The sequence below is a fragment of the Cuculus canorus genome, chromosome 1, assembly GCF_017976375.1.
Source record: "Cuculus canorus isolate bCucCan1 chromosome 1, bCucCan1.pri, whole genome shotgun sequence".
Taxonomy (NCBI): domain Eukaryota; kingdom Metazoa; phylum Chordata; class Aves; order Cuculiformes; family Cuculidae; genus Cuculus; species Cuculus canorus.
Genome location: NC_071401.1, coordinates 92,882,513 through 92,897,110, shown reverse-complemented (window position 1 = coordinate 92,897,110; position 14,598 = coordinate 92,882,513). Strand labels below are relative to the sequence as shown.

The window sequence follows — 14,598 nt, the reverse complement described above, 5'->3', positions numbered from 1 at the left end:
ACAAGGAAAGACAAAACACTATTAGAGATGTCAGTCTTACTGCCGTCCACTAAAATACCAATTCAGATTTGTTCAAGCTGTAACACAAACAATTCAAAAAGCTAAAGCAACTGTGACTCTTAAGGCTTCTTACAGAGAGAAATTACTCTATTTCTTAAGCCTGCAAACAGCCTAGAATGAAAAAATTAACTTGTATTTACTTTTGTGCTGGAAATGCATTGGAAGCACTCCTCAATCTGGCAGAAGCAAAGTTTATTAAAATCAGTTTTGTTTTACAGACTACGAAACTAAATTGTATAAAATTAAGGATAGTATGTATCCATGCGGCTCCTGATTAATACAGTTTCTATCTTCTAATAATGCAGGATTTACAGCACTTGGAGGACCTTCCCAATATTCTAAGAATGGAAGTAGTTTTAATTCAGATATTCACCTGCTATTCAGTATCACAGTTAATGGAAAATGAGGCATTAGACATACCTTTGCCACATTCTGCACACAAGTATTCTCGGATATTATCATGGACTCGCATATGTTCTTTTAACATGTCTTTTCTAGCAAATGATTTGCCACATTGCTCACAAGCATGACTTTTTACACCTTAAAAATAAATTTAAAAGACAACACAAACAAAAAAAAATGTTAATGAAAAATGTGCATCTCCTAAAAACTGACTAAACTGGTGAGGGCAACAGTCCACCTGAGTTGTCAACCACATCTTTCATGCATATTGTAGCCCAAACTAAATTAGAAAACTTTGGAGAGAGAGGGGGGGAAGAGAGAGAGAGAGAGAGAGAGAGAGAGAGAGAGAAAAGCTGGCTTTCTTACGTGATAGCTGAAAAAAAAAGACAAAGTCTGAGGTAGTAAAATACTGAGTAGCATGAAATAATAATGAGCTGTTAAAAATGATTTTGCAGTAGCAGTTTTCAGCCTGTGTAATGGTGAGAAGGTGGCATGGATAAGTATTTGGGGAAGAACACAACTCAGAATTAGGATTTTTAGCAGGTGAATCCTGCATGATATTAACTAGGAATCTGGATTGTGTGCCTAGACCAAATATCTTCATTACTACTACTTGCTTTAGAAAACCAATCTACTCTAAAAGCATAAATATAACATTTATTGTAACTTACAGTAAAAACCCATAGCTCATTTCCTCCTGACAAAAATAAGGCAGGCACTGGCAACAGAAATTTCTTTTTAATATTGACAATAATAAGGAAATACATTTTTACCTGTATGTATAAGCTTATGTCTTTCCAGATTTCCTATACTGTTAAAAATCCTTCCACAGATTTCACATGGATGGATGTATCTGAAACCAAAGAGACCAAAAGCTGACATTCTTTTCATGAGACAGAGATGGTTTTCAGGCATCTCTGTCAGTAACTGTATTCCATTTGGTAATACTAATTACTGCAAGAGTTCCTTGAAACACAAATGCATTTTTAAAGTAAGCCTTAAGAAACTGGCAAGTCCACTGCAAGCCTGGAGCAGTCTGGCATTGTGATATCCTTAAATCATGATTTTAAGAAAATACTTACCAAAATAATATTTATACTTTACAAAGCCCAAATGGAGAGGCTGTTGACTAATCCGTGTGAAATGAATCCTTAACGATACATATTTCAAGCTTTTAAAACCCACTTATATAGTTTCAGATATCTTAATACTGCCCAATACTCTACAAGTATCAGGTGGCAGAGCCACTGTAACTTCCAAAAAGTAGCTGCTCTTATCAGACCAACACATTATCTTACTTCTGCACGTTAGGATCAGGCAGGTTCTCCCGGTGAATGACCATGTGTGCATGGTAAGTTGCCTTCAAGGCAAAGCGTCGATTACAAATGCTACAGCCATAGCCCTTCTCCTTGTGTACATCCATTATGTGCTTCAGGTACTCCTTCCCTCTGCCGAAAGTCAGCTGTGGAATGAACCAATAGTGAATGAAAGGGGAAAAAAGACCTCGGGAACAGCAATGATCTTATCACACATTACCAGGATCTAAAGTTAGAGCTAGTAGACATCATCTGTGTATCACTGAATGAAAAATGCTGTATTTAGGGCTGAACCTCTTTGGCCATTACGAACACTTTGCTACAGGACATCAGTTTAACTCATTTGGAAAACCAGCTTGAGATGGTATCTCTGCTTCTCACACTGCACAAATTATTCCAATTATTTGCACATTGAGAACAGCTTTGAAGCGACCCATGTCTAACCTCCACTAGCTGTCAAAGCAAGGTCACCACGGATGGAGAAAATGCTTTTTGGGCTCTAGGGGAATAGTAAGCGCTAGCCTGCACAGTAAGCTTTGGTGTCAGAGCTGATATGTCTAGGCATTGCAGGGCAGCGATTCCCGCTCAGCTCCTGGAGGTGCTACACAACTACGACAGACAGGAGCTCTACAGCTTAGCTCCCTGGGCTAAGTAACGCTGCATATGCATATACGCTCAAATGTATTAGGGCAAAGTGCTATAGTGACATCATTTTTTGGTCCAGTTTTGGAAGTAGTCAGAGTATTTCTGACAGCACTGCACAGCTTGGTGAAGGTGTACTTTGGGATGAGAAAAAAAAAATAAAGCTAGCAATTCTTAAAAGCTCAGAAGAGATATTTCACTTAAACTCATTTTTATGGTGCTCCCTTAGGAATGTATAAATAGATATTTTCAGCCAAAAAGAGCCTCCTCATCTCATCATAGGTAACACTAATTTTCCACAGCTGCTGCCTTAAAGAACTGTTTACTTCACAAACACCTGCAAAAGTGCTAAAAAAAACAGCTTCCAAAAAGAGCTTTCTAATTTGAATAGCATGATTGCCCTCATTTGGAAACATATAATTTCATATAGTTCATGTACCCATTAAATGTCAGACATTAAAATTACCATATCGAAAGCAAGCATGTAATTAACTGCTGTGATACCACATCTTCTTATGCTTACTGACATAAGCTTAAAACCAGTTCACAGATAAGAACACAAAACTGAGGCATGATTATCTTCATGTCTTTAAAATTAACATAAGCTAAGCACTTTCACCACATTAAATGTAGACTGCAAAATAGGCTCTGATTTCCAGAGGCCAACTCAGTGGCTTAATACCAAAATTCCTTTGTCCCTCTGTCAATTTGGCCAGTTCTGCTGTTCTCAGTGTTTGCTTTTGCATCCTACTTGCCCCAGCAGAGCATGCTTGCCCAGTATGGGCAAGCCCATAAATGGGGCTGAAGGACCCATTCTTACCCATTACTTCTTTACAAAATGGTAAAAGCAATGCAGTAAGAGGTTTAAAAAGTCTTCCTTTTTCAGCTGACAACTGAGTAAAGTACATTCCAGTAGTACTTCTAATGCCACTCTGTTAGTAATGTAGTAGGTCAAAAATAAGCACCACACTGAACATAAGCAGCAGTATTAATCCCCCAAACTGGATATCCACTAGAAGATCATCTGATCTCATCAGAATTAATCAATTTGTGGACCATACCATTAAGAATACTAAAACAGTTTTAATTTGCACATAATTAAAAGGCAGTGTAAGTTGTTAAATGCTCCTTTATTGCACACAGGTAAGCCATAGGTATGTGTTTCTCCTTTTAAGCATTAGCATTCCCCTTACAGAACTTCCCCTAAAGTCTATGGAACAGCATCACTTCAGAGATTAGAGATAACAAGCACTGCAGAAGAGCACAGGCCTGTGGGCTGATCTTCTCTTTGTAAATCCCTAATGATATTTAAAATTCAGAGTGATTTATAGACACCTCCACTCCCTCCACCATCCCCAAACAAATTAATTTGGAAGTATTTAAAGCTACCTGGCACCTTTTGCAGCTATACTTGTGAGGCTCAGAATCAGCACTTTCATCAGAATTGTCATCATTTTCCTCTGATGAGATTCCAATTTTACCAATGAACTCTTCCCTCTGGTGATCATCCATTAGCGCTATGTCCTGTGTAGGGTGGGAAAGAATATTCTAGTTTTCTTTTGTTTAAACAGATTAAACTTCTATTTCAAAAGGTAACACCTAGTCAGCTTTTGTTGTCATGCAGACTGCCTTAAATTTACAATTGCTGTAACATTATTTAAAAATTCCTCCGGCTTCATCCAATCCAGCTAACCAAAGTTCCTCTGTCCTTGACTAAACTAGGAAAAACTGTTTATCTAAACAGATAACACTCAATTTTTAGTGTATAATGTAAACACAGTCTCAACTGGTACAGTATTACATCCATATAAGCATTTTTATGAGCAACACTGAGCAATTAAATTCCTTTCAATTCAATTCTTTACAATCCAGTGTTAACTTAGATATGTCACAATAATCGGTGTCTCATTAAGCACTATTAAAAGGGGTCTTTTGGTTGATTTGGAATATTTGGATAAAGCCAGGTGAGAAACTCAACACTCAGGCAGTTATGCTGGCATATACAAGAGAATCACAATGCCTGTCATGGAACGGGCAGGAACCATTAGTTTTCTAGTTCAAGTCTCCTTTTGTGCAGAGAGGACATGACAGTAACCCCTCAGCCCAACCAAAGTACTGCTGGAACAACACATCTGTCTGCAGCCCTCCTGTTAAGTTATTCTCCCTGCTTTAAATTGAGCAACCTCTGTGATTCACCCAGGGGTGGTATTTCCATGATGTTCAGAACACTGTTCTGCAGCAGTAGCTGAAATAACTTCAAATATTGCTGTAGCAATCCAGCTGTAGAAACACACAGCCATGGGTAAACCAGAGCACAACCCATGTTAGGCTGCTCTAGAAACATTTCTGCACAGGGAATATATTCACTGTTGTATCACCAGTATGAATATGTGGCTCTAAGTCTCAAAGTATTGTTGATAAATATGATTGATGATCAGAGGGCTGGAGCACCACCCATACGAGGACAGGCTCAGAGAATTGGGCTTGTTTAGCCTGGAGAAGAGAAGGCTCCGGGGAGACCTTACAGCAGCTTTCCAGTACTTAAAGGGGGCCTACAAGAAAACTTGAGAGTGGCTCTTTATCAGGGAGTATAGCGATAGGACAAGGGGTAACGGGTTTAAGCTGAAAGAGGGCAAATTCAGATTAGACATTAGGAAGAAACTTTTTACTGTGAGGGTGATGCGACACTGGAACAGGTTGTCCATAGAAGTCGTGGATGCCTCATGGCTGGAGATGTTCAAGGCCAAGTTGGATGAGGCTTTGAGCAACTTGATCTAGTGTAAGATGCCCCTGGCTATGGCAGGGAGGTTCGAACTGGGTGATCTTTATGGTCCTTTCCAACCCAAACCGTTCTATGATTCTATGTTTGTTATGTTTATTAACGACTGCAAAGTAACATGCCTTTTCTAATAAGTTATTAACACAATACCTTAAAATGGACATGAATATGATCTCTCAACACATCCACTCTGAAAAATTTACGTCCACAGATTTCACATGTGTATTTCTTGTCTCCATGTGTTAAAAGGTGTTTGTTCATATTGCTCCTACATGAAAATACCTAAAAGAAAAGAAAAAGGGAGGCTTGTATTATGTCCAGCAAAGCTACAATTCTTTGCAATTTACCCAACGGAGAGCACAGAACGTATTTACTGTCCTGTTTTATTCACTCCGCTCAGAAACATTTAGAAGCTCCTGTTACCCAGCCAACAGGCTACCTTTGAAACTGCTGGCACAGCAAAATACATCTATACAGTTCCAAAGAACTGACTGAAATTGGCTGTTCATTAGAGCTGGACTTCCAAAAAAAGCTACAGCAGAATTACATGGAGCAGATATAGAAATATTTTTACAGTGCCTTTTGAATCCTGAATGTTACATCTAACTATAAAAGGCAAATCCACAAAATCTACCTTCAGCTATATGGAACATATCCAAAGCATAAAACCAAAGGTTTACACACCAACTTAAGAGTTGTCTGAGTACACTTTGCATCATGATTCATTAAATGTTTATAAAGTCACTAAACTCACAGTCTTCATACCTGTGATAACAGTAACTTCAGATCATGAGTGTTAAACACCCAGATCCAACAGTGCCATGACTACACCATGAAACCACTTTGATTTCTAACAGAAAATGATTCCCAATGCACACAGTCAACTCCAGTTGTTTACACCCAGGCAGAAAAATTTCACTCCAAATAACATTAGCCATGAGATTTCACAGACTGAAACAGTGGCCATGTTACACTTTATACTGTGCTATGCGTCCTGCAAAAAGTCTAGTCTGAACTTCAGTTTTGTTCTTACCTTTGTCTTAACAGCTCCCACCATCAATGGCCACAACGGGCTTGGATATATAATGGAGCTGAGGCAGTTTAAAAAGTAATGCGTCGGCTGGGCGACAGGGCTTGCTGGTAACTGACCGCTCGCCTGTCTGAGTTGTGAGGGAAGCTGACTGGGCACATACCTCAGCGCAAGTGATTCACCTCACCCTTTTGGCAGGCTGTGTGCCTATTCACAGATATTCCAGTAGGCTGCTATTGTGGTTTAATATACAGGTGGTAACCTGTTATGCCACAGTAATTCGGTTGGAGGCTCTGGACTGAGGTCCTGGAGTATCCTTGGAGCTACAATGGAGCTTCACATGACACATGCTGGCAAAGACGCCTACCTTCCCACACACGGGGCATCCCGAAGGCTCCTTCTTGTAGCGAACCATGTTTTCCGTGCTGTGCTCAAAGTCTTCTCTTTTCACACGCCTCACCCCTTAACAGAACAGTCCCCATCAAAAAAACAAAACAATAAAAATAAACCATGGTTTTCCACTCCAATCTGCGTGCCCTTTCAGGTGAACACTGCAAAGGAGTGACACTGGGAACAACCTCCATAATTTATTTGCTAACAAAAGGACAATTTCTAAATTAAAACGGTATCTTAAGAATACAAACGCAGTCTGTCAAAGTGATGTATTATGGCTTATTGGTTACTATACCAATTTTAAGTTGTCTGAAAACAGACATTTATTGTCAACAGCTGGAAACAGGTGGATTTAATAGGCCTTGGCACATCAATCAGATATTTGGCCCCAAATTTCCCCCTCACAGGCTCTATGGAGAGAGGGAGACACCTAGCTTCATCTTTAATGCTCAATGAGGATTTTGGACCTCTTTCTCCACTACTTTCAGGAGGGAAGAGGGATGCTGCTGTTCTGTGACAGCTAAATCTGAGACACCTCGCCATTGCCATTCAACCCCTTGTAGTCTAGCTGTCCTCTAGTTCATGACACAAAGGTCTGAATCACAAGAGACAGTCAGCTACGCCCAAAGCACATACTACATAATCTGGCTGCTTTTTTAAAATCACCTTCGTTTTTATCATCCAGCTTGCTAGAGGCTTTTTAATACATATTTTGGCAATCTAACATAAGACAAGTTTTTTCCAGAATCTTTGAGTATCTATAAAATCCTTAGATATTTGAGATTTTGAACAATAAACTCTTATACTAGCATTTTCACATATTCTCAAGATTTTGAAAGATAACGTCACACAGCATTCTGTTTAGAGAATATTTACACAGAAGCTACTTTCAGTTGTACATTGGAAGTTAATTCTCTGCCTTAATACTTTCAAGTTACCACACTTTTTTTTTTTAAGAAAAAGAATAGTATTCAAAGAAAGAAAAAAGATATAATTAAAATCACCTAATCTAAACTACTGCATAATAAGCCAAGCAATTTTCAGGACTGTTAGTAACTCTGGATCCAATCACATGAAGCTGAAAAGAAAGGTAGGTGCACCTTCTTTCTAGTTTTTTTTTATAGAATTAGACAACTTCCCTCCAAGATCCGTTAATATTATTTTTAATAAATGCCACATTTTGCTGAAACCTGTCACTCCAGATCAGGTAAATGACAAAATAAAAATGACAGCTGCCACCATTCAGAATAATCCACTGTGCAATCATTTCCTTAACCTGCCCACCTCTACCGCTGTTTCAAGAGTAATAATTAGGTTGATCTGCAGTATACTTACCTTCCAGGTGTCGTCTTTGATGGTCTAGCATGACATCCTTTCGGTAGAACATCTTATTGCAGATTTCACATGCAAACTTCTTATCCCCATGCTTTTTCTTGTGTTTTGAAAGATTACTGTTTGTGGAAAAGAATCTGAAACACATCTCACACTGGAATGTCTTGTCATCTACAGTAAGCAAAAGAAACCATGCAGTTCTTTAGAGAGGAAAACAGGTTTTGTATGTTTGTGAGACAGGTAGTTCTTTTATTAGACCTGAATTTTAACATATAATCCTTCATTATACAGAGTGAGGAAGGAAAGGCAAAAACATGTGTTTTTCTTTAAAATTTTTTTCAAAGCCAATAAATATTTATGATGCTAACTTGAAGATGGGATCTAGCATTGTAATTTCCTTACATGGGCTATTTCCATTGCAGGCTAGCATAATTTATGTTTGGAATGGAGTCCGTTACAGTTGATTCAAGCCTTTAATGTTGATAAAACCACTAGACATACAGCAACACAGCATCACACAAATACCTGTGTCTAAGCACCAGAATACTTCTGCCAGCACTGGTTCCTAATACCAGACAGTACAGAATATTCCACAAGAAAGCATAAAATCTCAAAAATATCCCACAGGCTTAATGTCATATGATGGTATATTTGTTTTGTATTCAGTAGTTGAAATTTTTACTGGAACATGAAAGTATGGTCCCAGAGATGGAATCTGCCAGTGCTGTGACAATCACAACAAAGTAACAGTTTGATCCCTTGAAGAACAGAGCAAAACCTGCTGCTTGTTTTGGTCAACTCTGAAAGAAAATGAGCTGCTGCCCTTGAAAAAACAGAATACTAAGGTTATTTGGCATTACTTTCCATTCTTTGTAAGGCTGAGTTCTTAGACAAGCTGTAACCTCTGAAAGGAAATTAGAAGACCTACTTTGAATGGTGCTGCAAGGCATAATTACCCAGGTGATTCTGGACTGACAGTTATCGTGGATCCATACAAGTAACCAGGATGTCATTTTCTAAGCATTAGATCACTCACTATAAATAATACGAGTAACCACAAGGTAAGAAAAGGGAGAAAAGGGCAGGTTCTAGTGATATTAAAAAAAAAGCCAACATCTAGAGAGACTATTGCAATTATAAAGAAAGCATGAGAAATCAAGAGAAAGCCGTAATACCATAGAACTACGAATTATTGACAATACTAGCCCTCTTTCCAGTTCCTCTGTTTCAGAGAAATGAGATAAAACATAGTTTCAGGAAAGAAAATTAAAGGGAGATGGTGAGAGGGTATCTGTGAATATATAAATGAAATATTGTGGATATTAGAGAGGTGAGCAGGAGATAGTAAAAAAAGCAATGCATAAGTGTAATCTACAGATTACTGGTTATACTTTTATTTTTGGAGGGATGCGGGGCAGGCTGCTTGTTGTGATGATGACAAAAAACTAAATTCTTATTCCTCTTCTGCACGTTCTATGCTGAGATGGACTTGTGGATATCCCCCCCAAAATGGAGTAGAGATGCCAGAGGAAGTGGAATGGTTAGCCATTCTCACCTGTCCTGCAGTTGTGGAATTCCAACGCACTCTCTATCCGAAAAGCCTTTTCACATGTGGTGCACTTGTATCTGTACTCATTGTCAACCTAAGGATCACAAACAAGTGTTTGAGTAGGGAAAAGCCAAGTCACATCTGACAGAGAAATTCTAAATCTCAACTACTTTTTCTGCTTTCTGCCTTTTCCCAATTATCTTTGTTCAACAAGATATTTAAACACACATTGATGAAAAATTCTGACGCTATATCATCCTGCCACATTCCTACAGCTGAGATGTATATAAAAAAAAAGTAGACAGTGCACCTGTGTACATGTAAGAGTCTTCCAGCCCAACAGAGACAGAATTTTTGAGAAGTAGGATATAATCTGATTCACTTCCCAGCTCCAGAAGAGATGCCAGCAATCTGAGAGCTTAGGATCAAGCAGATATGCAAATATTCGCTGATAAGGCCCCACTACAAGCATGTTTAATATTTATATGACAGCAGCACTGAAAGGCCCCAATCAACAGGCATGGTGCTGCTACTATCATCACTGCACATCTACACATGTGTGCACAGCCCTTAATGACACAGCCTTTACCCAGAGAGTTCACACATTAAATGACACTACGGTTGGGGATAAACGAAACAGGACAAGCAAACAAGACTGGAACAATCCTATTTAGTACGATAACCTGAAGTCAGATCTCACCTCTAGGTCACACAGGTCCAGCTAACTCCAGCTTGTTTTGCTCTAACTGATGCCTGACAACAACTTTCTATAGGAAATCCAGACACAAGAAAGGATTTGTATGCTCAACAGCATGCCCACACTTTGCAAAGTCATCAACCGTTCGAACAAAAGATGTAACCTCTCCCTATCAGTCGCCTCACTTATTCACGCAGATATTCACTCAAATATAACTGACCCAAGCTCCACAACCAGCACCTGGAATCTCACTGTACATTTTCACCTAACTTCAGAAAGAGACCGCTAGTCATTTCCACTCACTTCGTTCCTGCTGTGCTTGTATGAAACATGCTGCTTCAAGCTCTCTTTACGGCTGAACAGCTTTGCGCATTCCTCACATTTAAACAGTTTGTCACCTGAGGGGATCAATAAAGATATATATAAAAAAGAGAGAGTAGTCAGTGAACAATAATAATCAACTCCAGACAAGACAGAGGAAACCAAAGCACAAGCAGCTGCAAACAAACAGGCTAGTGCTGAGAAGCTTCAGTAATTCAGGAGATCCAAATAGTGGATTTTAACCTTTTCTAACAATATTGACACCAACTTTGTTTGGTTCCCCCACTCTTTTTCACCGATTATTTTTTCACGGAATCCTTAGAAGTAGGTCATGGATCCCTGAAGCTTCAGATCACAAGCTAAAAAGCACTCAGCTGACATTTACACATCAATGTTATCCACATACCTGTGAAGGTGAGGGGCAGAATACATGCATATATTTAAAAGGAAGAACAGTTTTGGAAAAAACATCACATCCTCGCCCTTGTTTAAAATATGTACCTAAACTCAAATTTTATGTGCTCTAATTTCAACTTTCAACTATCTTCTCATGCTTTTATGTGCAAAACTGATAAGAGTTACATAGAGAGAGGAGGTTTTTATTAAAAAAAAGAGTTCTATTAAAAACATGTATCCCAGTATCTAAGAACAGTCTAGCTCTTTTACTCAAAGGTGGAACCACCGAGAGAAAAAAATCAACATGCAATTGAGGCAAAATCAAACCCACCATGAGAACGGATGTGCCTGCTGAGGTTGCTGCTGTTCTGGAAGATCTTACTGCAGATACTGCATTGGTAGACTCTCTTGTGCTCCCCAAGCTGTTTTATCAGCTTCCGCCGTATACCATGTCTACTGGAGAGAATTAAACTTCTTTTGAGGGACATGGTGTTTTGGTGATGAGCAAACCTACTGGATTAGAGAAAGAAAGGCAGGGACTGAAAGGTATCCCACAGGTTGCAAAGAAAGAGTCCCACCAGCTGGCAAAAGCTAGAGGAGTGTTAGGCTCAGCTTCTGGCAGGTGAAGGGGGCCTGGAGCTTCCTCATTGCCCAGGTGCCCTGCTGGCCACCCCCAGGAAGCAGCAGATGTCCAAGCCTGGCTCACTCTAAAGTATCTTCACCCAGCATAAACAAGGGAAAAAGCAGCAGCCACCAGCCTCAGAGACTCTCTTTGCAGGCCCCTCAGAGGAACATGAAGGATCTGTTCTGCTTATCCTCTGAAAACATTAGCACTATTTCAGCTTAGAAAGCTTGGCAGTTCACAAGCAAAAGGCATACGCAATAAAAGGGCAGCAGGACACCAAGGAGCAGTACTGTTCTATTTCCCAGCACAACCATCCACTGCAACGCATTCTTGATGGCTCTGTGTCTGCTAAGAACTTCAATATTTAGCACTGCTTGCTAATTTTTGAAACATTAAGTGCTTTTATACAAAAAATTATTTTAAAAGCCAATTTTACCATGACTAAAAGACATAAAAGGATCTAAATTAATCAAATTATATTTAAGAGTCTCCCTGAGGTTCCATTACAAGGAATTTTTACCCGTCCACTGCTCCAGATCTGAAGTATCACAGGCGCAAATCAACATGAAGTCATTCATGAGTTAAGAAGACAAACAAGACTGAATAACAGTGGTTAGCATAATTCTTGAGCAAAAATCTTTTTGCCTACTTTATCACCAATGTTCAATAGGAGTCATATTTCACCTTGCAGCTGCAGAAGGCTTTTGGAATCACGCCGAATAAAAGCAGTAACATGATGGAAAATTAAACTCTCATTATTTATGCTCCAAAATTCTACCACCAATGTCTCACCATCTGTGCACCATCCTCCAGTGCACAAGCCATCTTTGTTGCACTCAAAGTCAGCTCTTGTAGGAGCAGCAGCATCATCACACAATTTTACACTAATAAAAGAGAGCATCCGTGAGCCCAGAAGTTGAGCAGCACTGTTACATGCTACATAATCTTAATTAAGCCTAAGAGGAAATTCTACACCCCAGAACACTTACTTTGTCACTGAACCGACGCTATTTGTGGTGCTAGGCATCTTTCCTAAAACCAGTTCCATAATCCTCTCTTCTGCAGCTGAAGGCAGGGCTACTCCTTCTGGTGGGACCTCAGTTACAACGTCAACTACTTGTTCCGCTGCAAACACGTCATAAAAATACAGTGTTAATGCGTTCAGCCAGAAACAAAACCCGAAATGCAGGAATTTGCTTCTATAATGAGATGTGGCACTGAACGTACTACGTGACCACAACAAATAACAGATTGCTAAGACATAAGTAGCACTTGCAAGTGAGAGAAAGTGGCTACTGAATGACAAGCAAGATGTACCTGACATCTCTTACGGAGGTGTAATTTCTTATCTTTCCAACCTATACTATGCATTATGAAATTTCCTACTAGACCTTCCCACAAAGGAAGGCAAGGCCCTGGAAAACACCCTTTCAAAAATAAGCCTTAAGGTAGAGAGAAGCAGGTATCTCTTCTTGAAAGGGAGGATGCTTTCTCTCCTGCTGCTTCTTGCGGAAAGGTAGGCAGGTCTCATAACCCCTATCCTGTGTTTCTCTGGGCCTCTCTGTTACTAGGACTGTCACAAGACAATGCAGGTAACCTTAGTGTGGATCCTGCAACATTTAGCATAGACAAGAACTTCACAGATAAATAAAAAAATGTTTAAATTTTCTGCTTCAGTGATGTAACCAAAACCCTACATCTTGTTTCTGTGCTACTTTCTAGGCCTTTCTGAGAAGGCCTGAATACATGCAGAGGAGAGGATATGTGCTTAGCATTTTCTTAAGTTTTGTCTTACCTGCAGAATCTTCCTCTTCAACAACGACTAGAGGTATTTCTGCTTTTGCTGTTTTGGGCTTTCTTCCCCGCCTGGCCTTCCTCCTTGACTCTGTACTGGCACTGGCTGATTCACAAATCACTGTCTGATCCTCAGGAGGAGCCTCTGCTGCTTTCTCTGCAACAGCCTCATTTTGGCTGGCTTGGGGGGCACCTTTAGCTTGTTCCAGGTGAGTCAGCAAGTGCTCTAGGTGGATAAGAAAGAACAAGAGAGTAAGTAGGACAGAAACTGTCATGAAATACTCAATACTTCGCAGAGATTCACCTCAAATGACTTCAAAAGCAGTCACCTTCCTAAACAAGAGCATAGAGGCTATCAAACATTGAAATGATTACTCACAGGGACTGATTTTTTTTTTAAGAGATTTGTTAGAATCACAGAATCACTAGGTTGGAAGGGACCTACTGGGTCATCGAGTCCAACCATTCCTAACGCTCCCTTAAACCATGCCCCTCAGCACCTTGTGCACCCGTCCCTTAAACACCTCCAGGGAAGGTGACTCAACTACCTCCCTGGGCAGCCTGTTCCAGTGCCCAATGACCCTTTTCATGAAAAATTCTTTCCCGATGTCAAGCCTGAACCTCCCCTGGTGGAGCTTGAGGCCATTCTCCCTTGTCCTGTCCCCTGTCACTTGGGAGAAGAGGCCAGCTCCCTCCTCTCCACAACCTCCTTTCAGGTAGTTGTAGAGAGCAATAAGGTCTCCCCTCAGCCTCCTCTTCTCCAGGCTAAACAACCCCAGCTCTCTCAGCCGCTCCTCATAAGACTTGTTCTCCAGTCCCCTCACCAGCTTTGCTGCTCTTCTCTGGACACGTTCCAGAGCCTCAACATCCTTCTTGTGGTGAGGGGCCCAGAACTGAACACAGTACTCAAGGCGCGGTCTCACAGTGCCGAGTACAGAGGGAGAATAACCTCCCTGGACCTGCTGGTCACGCCATTTCTGATACAAGCCAAGATGCCATTGGCCTTCTTGGCCACCTGGGCACACTGCTGGCTCATGTTCAGTCGGCTGTCAACCAACACCCCCAGGTCCTTCTCCTCTAGGCAGCTTTCCAGCCAGACTTCTCCCAGTCTGTAGCACTGCATAGGGTTGTTATGCCCCAAGTGCAGGACCTGGCATTTGGCCTTGTTAAACCTCATACCATTGGTCTCAGCCCAGCAGTCCAGCCTGTTCAGATCCCTTTGCAGAGCCTCCCTATGCTCCAGGAGATCCACACTTCCACCC

General features: G+C 40.5%; 1 protein-coding gene across 6 annotated transcripts in view; it reads right to left on the bottom strand.

Annotated features, from left to right (window-relative positions):
* Positions 1-14,598, bottom strand: part of PRDM15 (PR/SET domain 15) — a 43,958-nt gene that overhangs the window by 9,892 nt on the left and 19,468 nt on the right. For 4 of the 6 annotated variants that reach the window (XM_054084698.1, XM_054084727.1, XM_054084706.1 and 1 more), the window contains 12 exons: positions 13,338-13,562; positions 12,532-12,667; positions 11,249-11,430; positions 10,504-10,598; positions 9,510-9,597; positions 7,958-8,125; positions 6,597-6,691; positions 5,350-5,481; positions 3,810-3,944; positions 1,761-1,924; positions 1,236-1,315; positions 481-600 (listed from right to left, as the gene is read on the bottom strand). In XM_054084698.1, coding sequence (XP_053940673.1) covers positions 481-600; positions 1,236-1,315; positions 1,761-1,924; positions 3,810-3,944; positions 5,350-5,481; positions 6,597-6,691; positions 7,958-8,125; positions 9,510-9,597; positions 10,504-10,598; positions 11,249-11,430; positions 12,532-12,667; positions 13,338-13,562 — 1,620 coding nt within the window. The remainder of the gene's footprint in view (positions 1-480; positions 601-1,235; positions 1,316-1,760; positions 1,925-3,809; positions 3,945-5,349; positions 5,482-6,596; positions 6,692-7,957; positions 8,126-9,509; positions 9,598-10,503; positions 10,599-11,248; positions 11,431-12,531; positions 12,668-13,337; positions 13,563-14,598) is intronic. The other 2 variants (XM_054084717.1, XM_054084736.1) reach the window with 2 other exon arrangements.